The 20013-nt window shown below is 41.5% G+C and overlaps 1 protein-coding gene across 1 annotated transcript; it reads left to right on the forward strand.

Moving 5' to 3' along the window:
* The first annotated feature begins 320 nt into the window (after positions 1-320).
* Positions 321-19669, forward strand: LOC106572248 (large ribosomal subunit protein eL22). Its single transcript, XM_014146272.3, has 4 exons — positions 321-438; positions 993-1106; positions 1814-1938; positions 19477-19669. Exons 1-4 carry the CDS (start codon positions 427-429, stop codon positions 19619-19621), a joined length of 396 nt encoding a protein of 131 aa, XP_014001747.1. The 5' UTR covers positions 321-426; the 3' UTR covers positions 19622-19669.
* The last annotated feature ends 344 nt before the right edge of the window (positions 19670-20013 follow it).

The following is a 20013-nucleotide window of genomic DNA, read 5'->3' on the forward strand; positions in this document are numbered from 1 at the left end:
TCTCGCTGAATATTCTCTGGTTTTTGGAGTACCACCTGCAATTGGACAGGATGTTAATAGAGAAATGTATTTCCGACATTAGGTTTTCTAAGATGTAACAGCTGTATGGAGGCATTCACATACTGTATCACCGTAGCGTGTAGCTAATTGTATAGCTACTTTTCAAAAGTCTTTGAATGTTAAAGGCTGTACGTTTTAGTCATTTAGCAGATGCTCTTATCCAGAGTGTTTGTATGTTATGTATTGTTTCTATTGTACTAATTCATCTTTCAAAATGTATGGAATTTAAATAAAATGTTTGTTGAAAACAATACTAATCGAACTCTGATTCAGTGATTTGTATCGACTCAATCAGCGATTGATTTAACAGGCCGAAATATAACGCAGGCGCAAACCTAGTTCTTCCTTTCTGCTAAATTCTTCGCCATGGCTCCTGTGGTGGGTACAATCGCGTGTCAACAAGTGTCCAAATATATACATGTTTCACACGTCAAACGACTGTACTTGACGTGTGTCCTATTCGCATGAAGAGGGGCATATTCGGAGGGGGGACTTATGTCATCCTTAATACGGCATTGGGTTTTGTTATTCACGAGGCCTGCTACTTTAGCTAGCCTAGAGATCCACCACGTTGTAGCTAGCTACAGAAAACGAGCTTAACGTTTTCCAGTTCGTTTTATAGTCAGCAGTAGTTAATAGTTAAGTGATAAAAGTATAGGTCTGGTTAGCTAACTGACTAAAGCTTCTTCTGGATTGGGCATTAACTGGCGATAGACAGATCGCTAATTTAGTTGATGTCTGAGCGGGTTGTAGCGCGTATGTTTGAACTAGAAGCCTAGCTAGTTAGATTCTAGACGGCTACCTAACTTGATTGCTAGAACTAGCAGGATGGCCTTTTAGAGCGATAGCTAGCTAATGACCTAGACAGGTAGCTAATCGGAGAAGCGTTGGTGGACGGTCTCATTTTATTTGTCTGTTAATCTGATTTGCAGAAGAAACAGAGCAACAAAGGCTCCAAGGGTGGCAAGAAGAAGAAGCAGGTCCTGAAGTTCACTCTGGACTGCACCCACCCTGTTGAAGATGGCATCATGGATGCTGCCAACTTTGTAAGTAGTTTTATACCTGTGCCTGGTTGCAGTGAAAATGTCTACTTTTTAAAAAAGTTTCACAAACACCCTTATTCGAATCCCCTTTACTTTAGCCACAATCTTGAATTGTGTTTCAGCCTGTCCCTGGCAGTGGCACCCCTACCACTTGATTTAGTAAAAAGCTGAGGGACAGATGGCGCTTGCGAAATGTAAGCACTCTCAAATTCATATATAGATCTAAGGATTTACAGTCCATAGGATCGACATGATATGTTGAACAGAATATTACTATGCTAATATAAGAGTGCGTTCTGTTACATCCCAAGCGGGGTTTGAACTAACTAGCAACCTACACAACTCAAAGCCAACCCTGTTTGCTGACAGTGCAAGAGACTAGTCGGTCACTCCGTGATCTCAAGGTAGGTGTGATGTCACTGATGTACTCCAGCCAATGGACTAGTTTCACTTCCGCAAGACCAGGGTTTCCCAAATGCCCCCCGCATGTTTAGTATTTTGCCCTAGCACTACACAGCTGATTAAATTAATCAAAGCTTGGTGATGAGTTGGTTCAGCTGTGTAGTGCTAGGGCAAAAAATGTGCACCGGGGGGGGCAGGACCGACTTTGGGAAACCCTGCACTACACTAGTCATGTTGGGCAGCTGTCTATCTTTTGTTTTTGGGAAATTAGAAGTATATGCTTACACAGTATGTCTTAATGGTTATAGGAGCAGTTCCTTCAGGAGCGCATCAAGGTGAACGGGAAAGCTGGCAACCTGGGTGGCGGTGTGGTGTCTATTGAGAGGAGCAAGAGCAAGATCACTGTGTCCTCTGAGGTCCCCTTCTCCAAAAGGTATGGTAACTGCACTGGCAACTCAGCACTGGTGTAATGAATATTGCAATGCAAACAGAATTTGCATATTCATTCTTATAAAAAAAACCCCAAAACAACACGGTTTATAACATTTCTTTCACCCAAGAAGTTTGGTCTTCATGTTTATGCTACAAAATAATTCCTAAATGCTTACATGACAAAATAATTACCCATAAATTCATTACTTACACTTTCGCACTGCTTACAATGGATAAATGAGGTCCCTTGTTATTATAGCCTATATGCAGATGACTCAACGCTATACACATCAGCTACTACCGCGACTGAAATGACTGCAACATTTAACAAAGAGCTGCAGTTAGTTTCTGAATGGGTGGCAAGGAATAAGTTAGTCCTAAATATTTCAAAAACAAAAAGCATTGTATTGGACAAATTCACTAAATTATACAAATATATCTGTACTCTTTGTCTAGGTTGATGCCAATGTTGAATTTTGGCTATGTAGAATAAAACAATTTAATAAATTCCACTTAAGGCATAACATACGGGGGTTGTTTATCTGCTGCTTCTGACATGTACGGGGGGAAAAAAATGTATGAAATGTATGTATTCACTACTGTAAGTCGCTCTGGATAAGAGCGTCTGCTAAATGACAAAAAATGTAAACGTAAAATGTAATGCACCAGTAACATCATGTGCATTAACTTCCTGGTACACCCTATCAACAGCAGGTGAAATATCAAGGGCGCCAAATTTGAAAACAATTAAATGTCATAATTCAAATTTCTCAAACATACAAAACTATCTTACACCCTTTGAAAGATAAACATCTCCTTAATCTAACCACGTTGTCCGATTTCAAAAAGGCTTTACAGCGAAAGCATAAAGTTAGATTATGTTAGGACAGTACATTGAAAATAGCTGTGTAATGTTTTGTCAATGCAAAGACGGGTGTCACCAAAAGCAGAAAACCAGCTAAAATTATGCACTAACCTTTGACAATCTTTATCAGATGACACTCCTAGGACATTATGTTAGACAATACATGCATTTTTTTGTTCTATCAAGTTCATATTTATATCCAAAAACAGCATTTTACAATGGCGTTGATGTTGAGGAAATATTTTCCCTCCAATACCGCCAGTCAATCAGCACAACAAATTAAATAATTACTATTTGAAACCATTGGTAAAATATTATATTGTCATTCAAAGAATTATAGATTAACATCTCGTGAACGCAACCGCATTGCCAGATTTAAAAGTAACTTTACCGGGAAATCACACTTTGCAATAAACGAGGTGCTGTGCTCAGAAAAATAGGCTTGGCGATACAGACTAGGCGCCATGTTGGAGAGATCTAAAATCAAAAATACTATGTAAATATTCCCTTACCTTTGAATATCTTCATTAGAAGGCACTTCCAGGAATCCCAGGTCCATAACAAATGTAGTTTTGTTCGAAAAAGCTCATAATTTATGTCCAAAAAGCTCCGTGTTGTTAGCGCGTCCTGTAGGCTACTCAAAAATATGAACGTCGCCCGCCGGACTTGTCTTCACCAAAGAGGGGGAAAAAAATATTTACGTTCGTTCAAACATGTCAAACGTTGTATAGCATAAATCATTAGGGCCTTTTTCAATCAGAACTTCAATAATATTCAAGGCGGACGATTGCATTCTCTTTTAAAACGTATTGGAACGAGAGTACCCAAACATGCACTCGCGCGCCAGAGTAGTATAGGCCATCCGCTTATGACCAACTTTCCAAGCCTCTCGTTCAGTCAGTTTTCACAGTAGAAGACTCAAACCACTTTGTAAAGATTGTGGACATCTAGTGGATGGCGTAGGAAGTGCTCAATGATTAATAAGTCCCTGTGATTTTTCAATGGCATAGGCTTAAAAGTAATTCAACACATCAGATATCCACTTCCTGTTAGAATTTGTCTCAGGGTTTTGACTGCCATATGAGTTCTGTTATACATACAGACACCATTCAAACAGTTTTAGAAAATTCAGTGTGTTTTCTATCCAAATCTGTTAATAATATGCATATCCTAGCTTCTGAGTTGGTGTAGGAGGCAGTTAAAAACTCTCAATACTGCCCCCTAGCCCCAATAGGTTAACCTCCCTGGGCCACCTAGTCAACAGCCAGTGGAATCGCGTGGCGCGAAATACAAATACCTCAAATGCTATAACTTCAATTTCTCAAACATATGACTATTTTACATAATTTTAAAGATAAGACTCGTTAATCTAACCAGATTGTCCGATTTCAAAAAGGCTTTACAGCGAAAGCAAAACAATAGATTGTCAGGAGAGTACCCTGCCAAAAATAATCACACAGCCATTTTCAAAGCAAGCATATAATGTCACAAAAACCAAAACCACAGCTAAATGCAGCACTAACCTTTGATAATCTTCATCAGATGACACTCCTAGGACATTATGTTATACAATACATGCATGTTTTCAATCAAGTTCATATTGATATAAAAAAACAGCTTTTAACATTAGCATGTGATGTTCAGAACTAGCATACCCACCGCAAACTTCCGGTGAATTTACTAAATTACTCACGATTAACGTTCACAAAATACATCATTATTTAAAGAATTATAGATACAGAACTCCTTTATGCAATCGCAGTGTCAGATTTTTAAATAGCTTTTCGGCGAAAGCACATTTTGCAATATTCTGAGTACATAGCCCGGCCATCACGGCTAGCTAATTTGACACCCACCAAGTTTGGCCCTCACCAAACTCAGATTTACTATAAGAAAAATTGGATTACCTTTGCTGTTCTTCGTCAGAATGCACTCCCAGGACTTCTACTTCAACAACAAATGTTGTTTTGGTTCCAAATAATCCATAGTTATATTCAAATAGCTCCGTTTTGTTCGTGCGTTCAGGTCAGTATCCGACGGGTGACGCGCAAGCGCATTTCGTGACGAAAAATTTCAAAATATTCCATTACCGTACTTCGAAGCATGTCAAACGCTGTTTAAAATCACTTTTTATGCTATTTTTCTCGTAAAATAGCGATAATATTCCAACCGGGCGACGTTGTATTCATTCAAAGAGAGAGAGAAAAACATGGAGAATTCACATGAACGCGCATCTCCAGTGTCACTGTTCTCAGCCTGACCACTGACAAAATCTTCTGCTGTTTTTCGCCCAGAGACTGGAGAGACGTCATTCCACTTTCTGGCGCCTTCTGAGAGCCAATGGAAGCCTTAGAAAATGTCACGTTACAGCAGAGATGCCGTATTTTCGATAGAGATGCCACAGTAGGAGAACAAATTGTCAGACAGGGCACTTCCTGTATGGAATCTTCTCAGGTTTTGGCCTGCCATATGAGTTCTGTTATACTCACAGACACCATTCAAACAGTTTTAGAAACTTGTGTTTTCTATCCAAATCTACTAATTATATGCATATTCTCGTTTCTGGGCAAGAGTAGTAACCAGTTTAAATCGGGTACGTTTTTTATCCGGCCGTGCAAATACTGCCCCCTAGCCCCAACAGGTTCGTCCCACCTACGTAACAGCCACTGGCAGCCTGTGGCGCGATTTTCAAAACCTTCAAAATCCTATTACTTCAATTTCTCAAACATATGACTATTTTACAGCTATTTAAAGACAAGACTCTCGTTAATCTAACCACACTGTCCGATTTCAAAAAGGCTTTACAACGAAAGCAAAACATTAGATTATGTCAGCAGAGTACCAAGCCAGAAATAATCAGACACCCATTTTTCAAGCCAGCATATAATGTCACCAAAACCCAGAAGACAGCTAAATGCAGCACTCACCTTTGATGATCTTCATCAGATGACAACCCTAGGACATTATGTTATACAATACATGCATGTTTTGTTCAATCAAGTTCATATTTATATCAAAAACCAGCTTTTTACATTAGCATGTGACGTTCAGAACTAGCATACTTCCGGGGAATTCGCTAACATTTTACTAAATTACTCACGATAAACGTTCACAAAAAGCATAACAATTATTTTAAGAATTATAGATACAGACCTCCTCTATGCACTCGATATGTCCGATTTTAAAATAGCTTTTTGGTGAAAGCACATTTTGCAATATTCTAAGTACATAGCCCAGGCATCACGGGCTCGCTATTTAGACACCCGGCAAGTTTAGCACTCACCATAATCATATTTACTATTATAAAAGTTTGATTACCTTTTGTTGTCTTCGTCAGAATGCACACCCAGGACTGCTACTTCAATAACAAATGTTGGTTTGGTCCAAAATAATCCATCGTTATATCCGAATAGCGGCGTTTTGTTCGTGCGTTCCAGACACTATCCGAAATAGTAAAGAAGTGTCGCGCGCATGGCGCAATTCGTGACAATAAAATTCTAAATATTCCATTACCGTACTTCGAAGCATGTCAACCGCTGTTTAAAATCAATTTTTACGCCATTTTTCTCGTAGAAAAGCGATAATATTCCGACAGGGAATCTCCTTTTCGGCAAACAGAGGAAAAAATCCCAAAGGCGGGGGCGGTCGGGTCATGCGCATAAGCCCAGTGTCCCTTGATCGGCCACTTGAGAAAGGCGATAATGTGTTTCAGCCTGGGGCTGGAATGACGACATTCTGTTTTTTCCCGGGCTCTGAGCGCCTATGGACGACGTGGGAAGTGTCACGTTAGAGCAGAGATCCTTAGTAAATGATAGAGATGGAAAAGAAGTTCAAGAAATGGTCAGACAAGCCACTTCCTGTAAAGGAATCTCTCAGGTTTTGACCTGCCATTTGAGTTCTGTTATACTCACAGACACCATTCAAACAGTTTTAGAAAATTTAGGGTGTTTTCTATCCATATGTAATAAGTATATGCATATTCTAGTTACTGGGTAGGAGTGGTAACCAGATTAAATCGGGTATGTTTTTTATCCAGCCGTGTCAATACTGCCCCCTAGCCCTAACAGGTTAACACTTTTTTTGGTTACTTCATGATTCCATGTGTGTTATTTAATAGTTTTGATGTCTTCACTATTATTCTACAAAAAATAAAGAAAAACCCTTGAATGAGTAGGTGTCCAAACTTTTGACTGGGACTGTATGTATGCATGTATGTATAAAAAGAAAGGTTATGAAATACACCATCTTGGAAACAGGTTCTGCGCAAGTAAAATTCCCTGTTTGGAAGGATTTTGGAGTCATTGTGGATAAGGACAACAACCCGGTAGATGGACGCAAAAAGTGCAAGAAGGTATTTGTACGATAAACTACACTGCTCAAAAAAAATAAAGGGAACACTTAAACAACACAATGTAACTCCAAGTCAATCACACTTCTGTGAAATCAAACTGTCCACTTAGGAAGCAACACTGATTGACAATAAATTTCACATGCTGTTGTGCAAATGGAATAGACAACAGGTGGAAATTATAGGCAATTAGCAAGACACCCCCAATAAAGGAGTGGTTCTGCAGGTGGTGACCACAGACCATTTCTCAGTTCCTATGCTTCCTGGCTGATGTTTTGGTCACTTTTGAATGCTGGCGGTGCTTTCACTCTAGTGGTAGCATGAGACGGAGTCTACAACCCACACAAGTGGCTCAGGTAGTGCAGCTCATCCAGGATGGCACATCAATGCGAGCTGTGGCAAGAAGGTTTGCTGTGTCTGTCAGCGTAGTGTCCAGAGCATGGAGGCGCTACCAGGAGGCAGGCCAGTACATCAGGAGATGTGGAGGAGGCCGTAGGAGGGCAACAACCCAGCAGCAGGACCGCTACCTCCGCCTTTGTGCAAGGAGGAGCAGGAGGAGCACTGCCAGAGCCCTGCAAAATGACCTCCAGCAGGCCACAAATGTGCATGTGTCTGCTCAAACGGTCAGAAACAGACTCCATGAGGGTGGTATGAGGGCCCGACGTCCACAGGTGGGGGTTGTGCTTACAGCCCAACACCGTGCAGGACGTTTGGCATTTGCCAGAGAACACCAAGATTGGCAAATTCGCCACTGGCGCCCTGTGCTCTTCACAGATGAAAGCAGGTTCACACTGAGCGCATGTGATAGTCTGGAGACGCCGTGGAGAACGTTCTGCTACCTGCAACATCCTCCAGCATGACCGGTTTGGCGGTGGGTCAGTCATGGTGTGGGGTGGCATTTCTTTGGGGGGGCCGCACAGCCCTCCATGTGCTCGCCAGAGGTAGCCTGACTGCCATTAGGTACCGAGATGAGATCCTCAGACCCCTTGTGAGACCATACGCTGGTGCGGTTGGCCCTGGGTTCTTCCTAATGCAAGACAATGCTAGACCTCATGTGGCTGGAGTGTGTCAGCAGTTCCTGCAAGAGGAAGGCATTGATGCTATGGACTGGCTCGCCCGTTCCCCAGACCTGAATCCAATTGAGCACATCTGGGACATCATGTCTAGCTCCATCCACCAACGCCACGTCCAGGAGTTGGCGGATGCTTTAGTCCAGGTCTGGGAGAAGATCCCTCAGGAGACCATCCGCCACCTCAGCAGGAGCATGCCTAGGCGTTGTAGGGAGGTCATACAGGCACGTGGAGGCCACACACACTACGGAGCCTCATTTTGACTTGTTTTAAGGACATTACATCAAAGTTGGATCAGCCTGTAGTGTGGTTTTCCACTTTAGTTTTGAGTGTGACTCCAAATCCAGACCTCCATGGGTTAATAAATTGGATTTCCATTGATTATTTTTGTGATTTTGTTGTCAGCACATTCAACTATGTAAAGAAACAAGTATTTAAGATTATTTCATTCATTCAGATCTAGGATGTGTTATTTTAGTGTTCCCTTTTTATTTTTTTGAGCAGTATACATTACGTGTGAAACATTATAAGAATTATATAGAGATTCAATCAATGTGATGTGAGGGGAGATTCTCCATGTAGTCAATAAAAGGTTGCCAAATTCTGTAAAATGTCTTTAACTTATTCCTCAAGCAGTAAGTGATTTTCTCCAGTGGGATACAACTATTAACTTCCGATAGCCACGTTGCAACTGGCAGGGAGGAATCCGATTTCCATTTCTTGGCAATCGCTAGCAATATTTCTGTTAGCTTTATAGTATGGCTATGCCTAAGATTGGTGTTTAGTATAGTTACCCAGTAGACAGACCTCCGGGTCTTATGGGAAAGCAACCCCGTGGATTGAGGATATGGTATCGCATACCCCCTGCCAGAAACCGTGTAGTTTTGAACACTGCCAAGTGGAATGGAGGAATGTTCCTTCATCTGAGCCACATCTAAAACCTAGGGAGGAGATATCAGGGTTGAATTTGTGCAGTCTAGATGGGGTGATATAGAGCTGATGGAGGAAATTGAACTGGATCAGTCTATCTGGAGTTCAATGTGGATGTAACACCATCTCTGCATAGGTCACTCCATAGGCCCTCATCAAGATCAATACCCAGATCTTTTTCCCATCTAAGTCGGGGTTTATCTAGCTCAGGCAGTGTTAGTACTGACATAAGAACATCGTAAACACGGGAAATGGTCTTGAATAGTGGTTGGTCTGCATGGCAGAGTTGTTTAATAGGTGACATCTTAGGTAGGTTCCATTGTCCCTTGAGAGTCACCCTAATAAAGTCTCGTAGTTGTAGGTAGCTAAAGAAGTCCCTGTTAGACAAGTGGTATTTCTGTTTCAGCTGTTCAAAAGACATAAGAACTCCCTCCTCATAACAGTGTTCCAAAAGAGTGATCCCCCTATCAGACCATGGTCTAAAGTTACTGTTCTGGAAAAACATAGGGATCAATCTATTGTTCCATAGAGGGGTTTTAGGGAAAAGAAATCCCTCTCGTCTGAACAGCTCATGCAGTTTGCACCATGCCAGGACAGAATGTATGATTAAAGGGTTGTCTGTGATGGGTTTTTATAGATTTTCTGTCCCATTTGTAAAACAATTCTGCCCCGTGTCATTCACCTCAAGCTTTTCAATGTTCAACCATGAGGGAGAGGAACCATTGTCAAACCTCTGAGCCAGAAACCTAGACTGTGCAGCCCAGTAGTACATTCTAAAATTGGGGAGGTTTAAGCCCCCTTGACCATAATCCAGGGTCAGTTTGTCCAGGCTAACCCTCGGGGTTTTGCCATGCCAGATAAACCATCTGGTCAGCTTGTCGAGAGAGGAAAAGAATGCTGCGGGCACAGGGATAGGGAGAGATTGAAACAAATATAGAAATCTGGGCAGGATATTCATTTTAATCACATTGATTCTACCCAGTAGAGTGAGGGACAAGTCCATCCACTTACACAGGTCACCCTCCACCTTTTGCAACAAGCCGGCCAGATTGAGTTTATAGAGGTTGTTCAGGTTACCATCCACCATTATGCCCAAATATGTGAAGCCCAGAGGCGACCATCGAAAAGGAAACTTGTGCTTGATGGTATGATGGTCAAAGACGGACAACGGTAAGATTTCGCTTTTATCGAAGTTAACCTTCTATCCAGAGAAAGAACTATAACACTGTAGTAGGATCTGCAAGTGAGAGAGGGAGTGTTCTGGGTTTGTTAGAAATAAGATAAGGTCGTCCGCAAAGAGTGATAATTTATGGGTATGGGGGCCCAGCTCAAAGCCATGTATGTCAGGGCACGATCTAATAGCCTCAGCCAACGGTTCGATGGCGAGGGCAAAGAGGTGGGGGCTAATTGGGCAACCTTGTCTGTTCCCCCTATAGAGTGGGAAAGAGGAGGAAGTAATCCCATTGGTAGCAATCCTAGCTTTAGGAGATTTGTAGAGTGATTTTATCAAATTTACAAACACAGTACCTAAACCAAACTTTTCCAAGACGCGAAAGAGGTATGGCCATTCAACCCTATCAAATGCCTTTTCAGCGTCGAGGGAGACTGCAACACTAGGTATTTTGTTTTTGTTAGCAAGGTGAATTATATCAAAGAACCTTCTGAGATTATTGGAGGACAGTCTATTAATTATGAAGCCAGTCTGATCTGGGTTGACCAGCAGGGAAGACATGACTCCAGTCTCTTAGATAGCAATTTGGTGACCAGTTTACAATCTGTGTTAACGTCTATGGGCTATGTGGGACGCAAGCGTCAAACCCCTGGTACACCCAATCAACAACAGGTGAAATATCAAGACCGCCAAATTTGAAAACAATTAAATGTCATAATTTAAAATTCTCAAACATACAACTATCTTACACCCTTTGAAAGATAAACATCTCCTTAATCTAACCACGTTGTCCGATTTCAAAAAGGCTTTACGGCAAAAGCATAAAGTTAGATTATGTTAGGAGAGTACATTGACAATAGCTGTGTGTAATGTTTTGTCAATTCAAAGACAGGCGTCACCAGAAGCAGAAAACCAGCTAAAATGATGCACTAACCTTTGACAATCTCCATCAGATGACACTCCTAGGACATTATGTTAGACAATGCATGCATTTTTTGTTCTATCAAGTTCATATTTATATCCAAAAACAGCGTTTTACTATGGCGTTGATGTTGAGGAAATCGTTTCCCTCCAATAACCGCCAGTCAAGCAGCACAACAAATTAAATAATTACTATTCGAAAACATTGGTAAAATATTATATTGTCATTCAAAGAATTATACATTTACATCTCTTGAACGCAACCGGATTGCCAGATTTAAAAATAACCTTACTGGGAAATCACACTTTGCAATAATCTGAGCACTGCGCCCAGAAAAATACGCTTTGCGATACAGACTAACTGCCATGTTGGAGAGATCTAAAATCGAAAATACTATATAAATAATCCATTACCTTTGATTCTCTTCATCAGATGTCACTTCCAGGAATCCCAGGTCCATAACAAATGTAGTTTTGTTCGAAAAAGCTCATAATTTATGTCCAAAAAGCTCCGTGTTGTTAGCCCATGATCTATGCCAGCCGGACTTCTCGTCATGAACGAGGGGGAAAAATATATTTACGTTCGTTCAAACATGTCAAACGTTGTATAGCATAAATCATTAGTGCCTTTTTTAACCAGAACATGAATAATATTCAAGGCGGACGTTTGCATTCTCTTTTAAAATGTTTTGGAACGAGAGTACCAAACATGAACTCGCGCGCCAGAGCCTAATCGGCCACCACCGTTCCAAGGCTCTTGTTCGTTTAGTTCTCACAGTATAAGACTCAAAACACTTTCTAAAGACTGGTGACATCTAGTGGAAGCCATAGGAAGTGCTCAAAAATTAATAAGCCCCTGTGTGTTTCAATGGCATAGGCTTAAAGGTAATTCAACACATCAGGTATCCACTTCCTGTCAGAATTTGTCTCAGGGTTTTGACTGCCATATGAGTTCTGTTATACTTACAGACACCATTCAAACAGTTTTAGAAAATTCAGAGTGTTTTCTATCCAAACCTGAACAATAATATGCATATTCTAGCTTCTGAGTTGGTGTAGGAGGCAGTTAAAAATGGGCACATATTTTTTTCAAAATTCTCAATACTGCCCCCTAGCCTTAAAAGGAGAGAGATTGGTCTATAGGAGGCGCACTTTAGCGGGTTTTTCCCTTTCTTGTGGATTACAGTAATCACTGCTTGAGAGAGAGACTCTGGAAAGCAGTTGTCTTCCCCGGCTTTTTTAAGTACCTCCATAAGGTAGGGGACCAACAGCTCCCTAAATTCTTTATATAACTCTGGAGGGAAGCCATCCCCCCCAGAAGATTTATTAGAAGGTAATGATTTAATGGCTTCCAACAATTCAGGAACTGAGAAGTTTTCACTCAGGCGCTCTCTGTCTTCCTCTGACAGGCATGGGAGGTTGAGAGAAAGGAGTCGATCTCTGATAGATCGTCGCTTGATTGGGAAGTGTAGAGGTCTTCATAGTATTTCTTAAAGGTATTATTAATTTCGGTAGGGTTGAAAGATATCTCATTAGTAAGAGTTTCTATAGCATTAATTGTCCTCTTACTTTCCTCTGCTTTCAGTTGCCATGCCAGTACTTTGTGAGCTTTCTCTCCAAGCTCGTAATAACGCTGTTTTGATTTAGTGATGGCCCTGTCAGCTTGATATGTGTTCAGAATATTATATTTTAGTTTTTTATTTACCAAAAGCCTGTATAGATCTTTAGTCGGGCCTCTTTGGTAGGTTCTCTCTAGCTCGGAGATTTAAGATTCAAGGACATTCAGTTCCGCACCGTGTTTTCTCTTCAACCCTTTAGTATAGGAAATGATCTGTCCCCTCAGATAGGCTTTCAATGTGTCCCAAAGAATGAAACTGTCAGGAGCGGAGGGTTTGTTTGTCAAAGTAAAAATATTGATCTGCTCTTTGATAAATGCACAAAATTCAGGTTGCTTTAGGAGTGTAGAATTTAGTCTCCATCTATATGCTCCATTTACCTTGGTAGGAATGGAGATTGATAATACCAGAGGAGAATAGTCACTAAGCAATCTGGGGAGATACTCGATATCTAACACTCTATGAAACAGTTGGGTCGATAGTAAAAAGTTATCTATGCGTGTGTGTCTTGTGTGGGTGTGAATAAAAAGACTAGTCCCTATCCTGTGGGTGCAACTGTCTCCAGATGTCTAGTAAATTAAGATCTTTCATGAATGACATGGTGAGCTTGGTGGCTTTGGTAAGAAGGGAGGGTTTATCAGAGGACCTATCAAGAACTGTATCTAAACAAACATTTAAATCTCCTCCAACCAGTAGCCATCCTGGTGGTGCTTGAGCGACCTGAAGGAAGACATTCTGAATAAACATATGGTCATCGAAGTTAGGAGCATAAATATTCAACAGGGTCCAAGACTCTGAAAACATATGCCCCTGCACCAAAACAAACCTGCCTGAGGGATCAGAGATGGTGTTGTTGACGCAGAAGGGGATGTGTCTACTTATCAAAATTGCAGTTCCTCTTGCTTTGGAGTTAAAAGAGGACCCGAAAACTTGTCCTACCCATTCCCTCTTCAATTTCTTGTGTTCGCTGGCTGTAAGATGTGTTTCTTGTAGAAACACAATGTCAGCCTTTAATTTCTTAAGGTATGTATAGACTCTTTTCCTTTTAATCGGGCTGTTAAGACCTTTTACGTTGAATGTGACATATTTTAGTGGATTAAGCATAGGTTGGGTTTCAAATATGTAACCGAATAAAAAATCTCTCATATGTAAATAGTCAGGAAATGTTTCAACTTTGGTTTGAACACAGAAGTGACCTATGTGTCTCTTTTAGGAAGGAAACAACAATAAACATGGGAGAAAAAAATCCCACCCACCCCGATTGTCAGACTAAAACAACAATCCCAACAATCAAACATGAATACACTTGTAGAGATACGTTGCTGCTCGCTTTCCACCTTACTCGTACTAGCTAAACCTTGGCGTAAACTAAAACCTGCGAGCTCTCTAAGTTGAAAACAAACGTTGTGAATAGACATTTATGGCTGAATATTTACTGCCCACGATAAGGGCTGCTTGAGTCTCTTTTCGGCAGAGGAGAAACATAAATGGCGGGGAAGCGGTGGGCCTAAACCCACTTATTTGCTTCGCCCAGTGGATATTGACTAAACCAAAATATATTCCTGTAAGTGTAATAGAACTCACCCCGGGGGAAAACGGTTAGTTGAAAATGTAGAAATCAATTATAGCGACCGGATAGCGGGGTAAACGGATCCAAATTCTAAGAAGATATCAGCAGTTCAGTCCAGATAAGAGAAAACAAACAAATTGGATCTTATCCCCCAGAGAAACCGTTTTTCAGACGCGGTTCGGTTCTTTGAGAAAAGTGAACACTTCTCCCGGTGTGTTGAAGATATGGCATCGGCCTTTGTACTGAACTTTCATCCGCGCAGGGTGGATGAGGTAGCCGGTGATGTTCTTCTCCTTCAGTGCTTTGGCGGCAGGTCTGAACTGCTTGCGACGTCTGGCGAGATCGGCACTCATATCCGGGAAAAGGCTGACCCTCTTGCCATCGAGGGTGATGTCCCCCTTTGGCTCTTGCGAGTTGCAGTATCTTCTCTCTGTCTTGGAAACGGAGGAACCTGGGGGCTCCTCTGGCCGGGGTTTCGGCGCTGATGTTCTGTGGGCGCGTTCGATTTCCAGCGGCTTGGTGAAGTTGATTATGCCTAGGACATCAGGGATCCATTGAGTGAAGAAGCAGACCGGGTCACGGCCCTCGCTGTCCTCTTTCAATCCCACCACACGGATATTACTACGTCTGCTCTGGTTCTCCATCTGGTCTACTTTGTTTTTGAGGTAGGCATTATCCTTCTGCAGTTCTATCAGAACCTGGACATGTCAAGCGACGGTATCCTCAACTGTGCTAATGCGCATCTCGGCCTCAGTCGTTCTCAGGAGATCATTCATGGAGGATTTCAGGTCGTCGATGGAAGAATGGAGTTCAGCCGATTTCTTGTCAATTTTCATAGAAAGCCCTTTGTTACCATCCTGAATTGAGTAGCCAGCATGTCGGCAGGCTCGCAAGAGGCTGCCGAGAGCAACAGTCTGGCACTGTCGTCTGAGTTATGAGGGCTAATGCTAGACTTGCTAGCTGTGACGTTATCGTTATTTTGGGATTCAACGACGTTTTGGTCGTCCTTCTTGCCTCTCGGTCGGAGGTCCATGGCTCTTTGGGAAGGTAAGTACTTGACAATTTATCAGCCGATGTTAGAATATTGTTTCAACGTTGTTATTTAGGTAATAATAGGATAACTTTGAAGAGCTCGGTTTGTCAACGTCTGTTCAGCTCCGCGGCATCACGTGCTTCTCCTCAGCTTGCTTTTTGACTGCGGAAGTGATAGACTTTGGTTGGTGACCACTTATTTAGACCAAGTTTAAACCGGTGTGGCTGGTAAATGTTTGAGTATAGTCTACTAAAATGCATTTCTGCAGCCTAGATTCTGGGATTTGTGTGTTTCAAATAAACTATTTGATTATCTAAACAATATTGAATGTAAAGCTTTGTCAGCTATAGTCTTTCATTCGGTAAGAAGGCTAATTAGAAGGCCCTTTTCCCCCCCAGAGTGATTTCAGTTGTCAATGTGCAGCATTTCATTGTGAAAATTGTCGTTCATGGCATTGTTTCCTTTTATCCAAATGATGAATAGACATGCAGACCAATTCATGCAGGGAATGGAATAATGGCCTAGGCTACTACTCTGGTCATACAAATTATACAGTAAATTGATGTTATTCGGTAGGTCACGGATCGGCCCTCGGAACAGTTCTATTCAGTTGGGTTGCGGTGAAAAACCTGTCCTGGTATTGGGTGGAGCTCGGAATTTATGTGACCAGCATTGGACGGGTGCGGCTCCAAACAACACCCGTGCAGGACCCTAAACGTGAAGTTGGGGGAGTCATCGGCAGGGGTAGGTAAACTGGACAGGGAAGCCTGAGGGAAAACTCTTTCACTGAGTATACAAAACAATAAGAACACCTGCTCTTGATGTCACTTGTTAAATCCACTAAAATCAAATGTAAGTTTTCAGCGTAGATGAAGGGGAGGAAACGGGTTCAAGAAGGATTTTTAAGCCTGGAGACGACAACTCAATATTAGGAAGGTGTTTTTAATGTTTGGTATACTCAGTGTATAATAACCTGTTGGGGCTAGGGGGCAGTATTTGCACGGCCGGATAAAAAACGTACCCGATTTAAACTGGTTACTACTCTTGCCCAGAAACGAGAATATGCATATAATTAGTAGATTTGGATAGAAAACACAAGTTTCTAAAACTGTTTGAATGGTGTCTGTGAGTATAACAGAACTCATATGGCAGGCCAAAACCTGAGAAGATTCCATACAGGAAGTGCCCTGTCTGACAATTTGTTCTCCTTCTGTGGCATCTCTATCGAAAATACAGCAACTCTGCTGTAACGTGACATTTTCTAAGGCTTCCATTGGCTCTCAGAAGGCGCCAGAAAGTGGAATGACGTCTCTCCAGTCTCTGGGCGAAAAACAGCAGAAGATTTTGTCAGTGGTCAGGCTGAGAACAGTGACACTGGAGATGCGCGTTCATGTGAATTCTCCATGTTTTTCTCTCTTTGAATGAATACAACGTCGCCCGGTTGGAATATTATCGCTATTTTACGAGAAAAATAACATAAAAATTGATTTTAAACAGCGTTTGACATGCTTCGAAGTACGGTAATGGAATATTTACAATTTTTTTTGTCACGAAATGCGCTCGCGCGGCACCCTTCGGATAGTGACCTGAACGCACGAACAAAACTGAGCTATTTGAATATAACTATGGATTATTTGGAACCAAAACAACATTTGTTGTAGAAGTCCTGGGAGTGCATTCTGACGAAGAACAGCAAAGGTAATCCAATTTTTCTAATAGTAATTCTGAGTTTGGTGAGCCCCAAACTTGGTGGGTGTCAAATAGCTAGCCGTGATGGCCGAGCTATGTACTCAGAATATTGCAAAATGTGCTTTCGCCGAAAAGCTATTTTAAAATCTGACACCGCGATTGCATAAAGGAGTTCTGTATCTATAATTCTTAAAATAATTGTTTTGTTGTTTACGTTTAATCATGAGTAATTTAGTCAATTCACCGGAAGTTTTCAGTGGGTATGCTAGTTCTGAACATCACATGCTAATGTAAAAAGCTGGTTTTTGATATAAATATGAACTTGATTGAACAAAACATGCATGTATTGTATAACATAATGTCCTAGGAGTGTCATCTGATTAAGATCAAAGGTTAGTGCTGCATTTAGCTGTGGTTTTGGTTTTTGTGACACATGCTTGCTTTGAAAATGGCTGTGTGGTTATTTTTGGCAGGGTACTCTCCTGACAATCTAATGCTTTGCTTTCGCTGTAAAGTCTTCTTGAAATCGGACAATGTGGTTAGATTAACGAGAGTCTTGTCTTTTAAAATGGTGTAAAATAGTCATATGTTTGAGAAATTGAATTATAGCATTTTTGAGGTATTTGTATTTCGCGCCACGCGATTCCATTGGCTGTTGACTTGCGTCCCACCTCGCCCACGGAGGTTAAACAAATCAAAATATATTTTAGATTCTTCAAAGTAAGCACCGTTTGCCTTGATGACAGCTTTGTACATTCTTGGCATTCTTTCAACCAGCTTCACCTGGAATGCTTTTCCAACAGTCTTGAAGGAGTTCCCACATATGCTGAGCACTTGTTGGCTGCTTTTCCTTAACTCTACAGTCTAACTCATCCCAAACCATCTCATTTGGGTTGAGGTTGGGTGATTTGTGGAGGCCAGGTCATCTGACGCAGCACTCCATCACTCTCCTTGGTCAAATAACCCTTACACAGCCTGGCACAGTTGGTAGAGCATGGTGTTTGCAACGCCAGCATGGTGTGTGCAATGCCAGGGTTGTGGGTTCGATTCCCACGGGGGGGCCAGTACAAAAAAAAAAAATTATGCATTCACTACTGTAAGTCGCTCTGGATAAGAGCGTCTGCTAAATGACAAAAATGTAAATAGTTCCACTAAGCGCAAACCAGATGGGATGGCGTATCGCTGCAGAATGCTGTGGTAGCCATGCTGGTTAAGTGTGCCTTGAATTCTAAATAAATCAGTGTCCCCAGCAAAGCACCCCCACACAATCATACCACCTTCATGTTTCACAGTGGGAACCACACATGCGGAGATCATCCGTTCAGCTACTCTGCGTCTCACAAAGACGGCTGTTGGAACCAAAAATCTCAAATTTGGACTCATCTGACCAAAGGACAGATTTCTACCGGTCTAATGTCCATTGCTTTTTGTTTCTTGTCTCAAGCAAGTCTCTTCTTCTTATTGGTGTCCTTTTAGTAGTGGTTTCTTTGCAGCAATTAGACCATGAAGGCCTGATTCACACAGTCTCCTCTGAACAGTTGATGTTGACATGTCTGTTACTTGAACTCGACGCATTTATTTGGGCTGCAATCTAAGGCTGGTAACTGTAATGAATTTATCCTCTGCAGCAGAGGTAACTCTGGGTCTTCCTTTCCTGTGGCGGTCCTCATGAAAGCCAGTTTCATCATAGCGCTTGATGGTTTTTGCGACTGCACTTGAAGATACTTTCAAAGTTCTTAATTTTCCAGATTGACTGACCTTAATGTCTTAAAGTAATGGACTGTCGTTTCTCTTTCCTTATTTAAGCTGTTCTTGCCATAAAATGGACTTGGTCTTTTACCAAATAGGGCTATCTTTTGTATACCCCCCCACCTTGTCACAACGCAACTGATTGGCTCAAACGCATTAAGAAGGAAAGAAATTCTACAAATTAACTTTTAACATGACCTCATGAAGCTGGTTGACAGAATGCCAAGAGTGTGCAAAGCTGTCAAGGCAAAGGGTGGCTACTTTGAAGAATCTCAAATATAAAATATATTTTGCTCTGTTTAAGTTTTTTGGTTACTACATTATTCCATATGTGTTATTTCATAGTTTTGATGTCTTCACTATAATTCTACAAGGTAGAAAATATTATTTTTTTAAACACTGGAATGAGTAGGTGTCCATACTTTTGTCTGGTACGTGTGTGTGTGTGTGTGTGTGTGTGTGTGTGTGTGTGTGTGTGTGTATATATTTTTTCTTCTTTACTAAGTGAGTATGTGTATTGCATTGGGGGAGAAGCCCAACCTCTCACATCTGTATGCCATCTGTCTCCTGTCTGCAGATATCTGAAATATCTGACCAAGAAATACTTGAAGAAGAACAACCTTCGCGACTGGCTGCGTGTTGTGGCCAACACCAAGGAGAGCTACGAGCTACGCTACTTCCAGATCAACCAGGATGAGGAGGAGGAAGAGGATGAGGATTAAACTTTGTCTGCTGGATTTTGTACATTCAATAAATTCTTAGTACTCCTGTTTTCTTTTTTCTCTATGGTGATGAGACATGGAACGGGTATATTTACTAGGAAGCAAAAGGTGTAAAACAGGGAGGGACCTAGCTGAATTTGTCCAACAAACACATTTTCATTGCTAAACGTTTTGCTGCGGTGTGCACTCCTGAATACACACTGTGGGTGAGGATCACTCAACCTTCTTGTGACAATGCAGTACAGTGCCTAGAGAAAGTATTCAGACCCCTGGACTTATTCCACATTTTGTTACATCCTGAATTCAAAATGGATTAAAGACTTTTCTCTCACCTATATACACACACACACATTACTCCATAAAGGACTAAGTGAAAACATATTTAGACATTT

The sequence above is a fragment of the Salmo salar genome, chromosome 15 (assembly GCF_965601325.2).
Source record: "Salmo salar chromosome 15, fSalSal1, whole genome shotgun sequence".
Lineage (NCBI taxonomy): Eukaryota > Metazoa > Chordata > Actinopteri > Salmoniformes > Salmonidae > Salmo > Salmo salar.

Coding starts and splice junctions, on each gene's coding strand:
- LOC106572248 (XM_014146272.3), top strand. Junction 1,107..1,813: donor TCATGGATGCTGCCAACTTT/GTAAGTAGTTTT, acceptor TAATGGTTATAG/GAGCAGTTCCTTCAGGAGCG. Junction 1,939..19,476: donor GAGGTCCCCTTCTCCAAAAG/GTATGGTAACTG, acceptor TCCTGTCTGCAG/ATATCTGAAATATCTGACCA.